The sequence below is a fragment of the Myotis lucifugus genome, unplaced genomic scaffold (genome assembly GCF_000147115.1).
Source record: "Myotis lucifugus unplaced genomic scaffold, Myoluc2.0 scaffold_73, whole genome shotgun sequence".
Taxonomy (NCBI): domain Eukaryota; kingdom Metazoa; phylum Chordata; class Mammalia; order Chiroptera; family Vespertilionidae; genus Myotis; species Myotis lucifugus.
In genome coordinates, this window is record NW_005871121.1 from 4589628 (window position 1) to 4593548 (window position 3921).

General features: G+C 47.7%; 1 protein-coding gene across 1 annotated transcript in view; it reads left to right on the forward strand.

Annotated features, from left to right (window-relative positions):
- FEZF1 (FEZ family zinc finger 1) overlaps window positions 1-2634 on the forward strand; it is a 5754-nt gene extending 3120 nt beyond the window's left edge. The window contains 1 exon segment of the mRNA XM_006090517.2: window positions 2536-2634. Within this exon segment, the coding sequence (XP_006090579.2) occupies window positions 2536-2634 (99 nt within the window).
- Window positions 2635-3921: the final 1287 nt, after the last annotated feature.

Genomic DNA, 3921 nt, shown 5'->3' on the forward strand with positions numbered 1-3921 from the left:
TCACACACACACACACACACACACACACAGATGAGTGTACCTGGAAAGACACATTCCGCATTGAACACACACACACACACACACATACATACATATCAGTTGAGTATGGTTCATGATGAATGAATTTGAATTTTGCTTTTTTGATTCTTGCACGTGAAAATGGATTCATTGACTGTTAGAAATAAATACTGGGAATGTGCTTATTTAATCATCAGCTTCAGGGCTCTGTTCCCATTATTCAGCTGGAAATCACTAACTCTGGCCGCCTCATCCTTCCTCCTTTTTAAAAAGTTCAGCTCTGTGAAAATATCACCCTAATGCTTGATCTGAAAACTTTACCAACAGCAAGTAATAGTCTCTCCAAATAGTTCCAACTTTGGTAAAGTAATGAAGTTTGGTAAAGTTCGGAAGATGTGGCGCTTTGTAACAGGCATCATGCCTTGGTCCTGGGCCCTCTGACAAGCTTGGGGTGCTCGGTCAGGTGGGGAGATGTGTATGGTACACACCCCAGGGCAGTAAAACCGTGCCTTGTCGAGGGGTCGCTATTGTTTGCGTCCTGAAGGGACTGCTGACTGGTACACAGCTGGCGAGGGGAGCCGCCGCGTTTTGAGGTGTGTGTATGTATATGTGTTTATAGATGAATATACTTCCATTCAAGGAGTAAACGTGGATGAAAACCAAACTGCGGCGGGTGCCAGGTCCTTGAAACGCTTCAAGTGTGAACCAGCAGCTCGGCTGCGAGTTTGGGCTCTGGGGTTTTCTGACTGCAAGTCTCTCCTGCTCTCCTGCCAAAACAGTGAAACAACTGCTAAAGACTTTAATTAAGAGGGGTAATTAGTTCAGATTCATCAAAGACGGGATGCCATGCGATTAGCTGCTCAGTAGAAGCTGCCAGACGAGCTCGCAGCCCAGCACAGCCACCCCTCCGCGTTGGGGCCACGGCCGGGGAGAGAGGCTGGGGGGGCGGGCGGGGTCCCCTCCCGCCGGCGGGTGGGCCTCTGCTCCTCCCTCGGCCTCGAGCCCCCGCCCGGCCCCGCCGCAGCGGGAAAGCCCCGCGGACCCGCCCCGCGAGCGAGCGCAGGCCCCGGAGAAACCCGGGCTCGCCTCCCCGCGCCCGGGGTGGGGCGCCCGGACGGCGGCCAGAGGGGCGCCGCGAAGGAGTTGAAACGTGCGGTCCCGCCTCGCTTTTGTGCTCCTTGCGGCGCTGAAGGAAACGGGGAGCCCGGAGGCCGCTCGCGGGGTGAAGGGCGGAGAGGGGCGCCGCAGGGGCGAGGCGACAATATCCTTGGCAACCAGAGCCCCCATTTCCAGGCGGGGAAGGGTGGATGGCGGCAGGGGCTGGAGCCCAAGACCCGAGGGGCTCCCCGGGGCCCAAGAGGCGGGAGGGGTGACAGCGCGGGCGGGACGATCAGACCCCGCGGACCATCCAACTCCAGTCCCACCTGAGCCCCTTTCAGGGTGGGGGCGCCGGAGACCTCCCGCCCGGAGTTGGGCCGCAGGGTCCTGGGAACAGCAAAGTCCCGATTCCACGTGCAGACTTCGGAGGCCAGACTTAGGACCTCTTGCCCCAGGTCGCACGCCGTTCAACGCCCCCCACCCCCCATGGCCTGGGGCCCAGCAGTCATGAGATCGAATCCCCACATTTCTGTGTTCCTCACCTCCCCACACCCCACCTGATCCGCGTTAGATCTGACTTCGGAGAGATACGGGTTGTTTTGGAATTCCCCGGTTGGGAGGATTCTGAATCTGAGCGGCTGGCAGAGGTGCCATCTCTCCCTGAATATCGCAGACAACAGAAGCATCTTGTCCCAGGCCCTGGCCACATTCCCGCACAGCCGCCCAGCCACAGAGGGAGTCAGGCACATGCTCCCTAGTTTGTGGGTAACCGGCCACCTTTTGGAGGTGGCTTAGTCGGATCTTGAAAGCATTTGTTCTCGTTGAGTAAATTGAAGGAGGTCAGGGATTATCACAGGAGACAGAAAATGGCCTTTGCTTCTTAAACTTATTCTCAATAATTATTTGAATTTCTTCTCAAAACCCCAGGATGTCATTCTTTCAGGCTTTTAAGGTGGCCGGCTTTTACTGGTTAAAAACAAGAGGAATATTGTTGAGGAAAATTACTGGAAGCCATAAAATACTTCCAGTTAGGAAATACTTATATGGTGGTCCCATCTTCCACTACATGCCAGTATGCTTTGACTTATATTGAAAAAGGAAGTCTTCTGTGGAAAGAAATAATTGGTCAGTCGGGGAAGGAGGAGAGAGAGAGAGAGAGAGAGAGAGAGAGAGAGAGAGAGAGAGAGAGAGAGAGAGAGAGAGAGAATCTGTTATTGTAATAGGGAATGACCTGTATAGGTCTAATTTGGTGTAAATTACAGAAAAGGCAGGCAAAAGGAAGCAGTTGTCTATCTGTTTGAGTAGCCTGAAGTGGTGGTGATTAAGTAGGAAAAGCTGCAAATAAATTCTCTAAAATAAGCACTCAAGAGATTACTTGTCAGGAGACGAATTATCAGTAAACTTTGACTTACGACAAAGCTGGTAGAGCTTCTAACCATTAAGGACAATCTCTTTAAGGATAGTCTGACTTTAGAGATGAAGCTGGAGGTGATAAAAATGGATGAAGAAGGAGACTAGCGAGTGGCCAGTGGAAGACTTTACAATTCTCTGCCATCTGACCAATATTAAAAGGTGGTTTTCCCTCCTTTATCATCTAATCTCTGTGTGATGAGTGTTTATGTTTGTTCAGGAAACAGGCTGCTCCCAGTCCACCTTTTTACTAGAGTTAGCCAGCAAACTCATGTGTGTAAGGTAGGGTGGCCAGTGTTCACATCACCTGCAGAGAGCAATGACTTACCTTCAACTCTCTTAATTGGCATTAACTTTTCATATAGGGAAAGGGAGCCTGTGGGGCTGTAGGGACCAATTTTAGAAATCTACTAATCTGGGGCCTTATGTTTTGTTCAGTTTTGAAAATCAGAATAGAGAACAGAATTAATAATGCAAATAGTTCATTCGCTACCAATGATACAGAACCCTAATCCTGACTTCTAATAACTTCATCCCAAAGGACATAGTTTGCTCAGACTTTCAAAATTTTAATTTGAGAACAAGTTATTGTGCAAGATTAAGACTAAGGTGTCAATTTCTACTTAGGGGCTTCATCAAAGTACTCGTTAGTAAAGTTCAAAGCTTGGTGAGTTTCTTTTTTAAAAAAATATATTTTTATTGATTTCGGAGAGGAAGGGAGATGGAGAGATAGAAACATCAATGATGAGAGAGAATCATTGATTGGCTGCCTCCTACACACCCCACAATGGGATCAAGCCCGCAACCCGGGCATGTGCCCTTGACTAGAAATGAACCTGGGACCCTTCAGTCCGCAGGCTGATGCTCTATCCACTGAGCCAAACCAGCTGGGGCACTTGGTGAGTTTCTTATCAAGCTTTGCTCCTTTCCAAATGAATCCATCAGACACAATGGAGTCATTATTCCCAGTCATAATGCACCCTGTTTGATAGATGCCTTTTATGTAAGTGCAATTAGCAATATCAGAAATCATCATTTGTTATATTTGGTGATGACTCAAAACATGACTAAATTATAATTCTAAAGGGTCTATTCTGTCTTTGTAAAGTACTCATCCCAAAATATACAAGATAAAATATGAAATATAAATTATCTTAAATTCAAAATTAGGAAAGAAACAAACGTTTTCTTTATCACTTTATAAATCCTTGTACTGGGTAAATCTGTAATTGTAAACATGAAGTTTATAATTTTAAGGGATCATGACTCACCCTCGTACCAAATAGTGCGTTTTTATAAAAGCATGAAAATGCAAGACAAACCTAAATGTTAATGGATAAAAATGCGAAGTTGTTGACTGGTCCCCCCAAATTTTTCGAACCAGATAAGGCATTG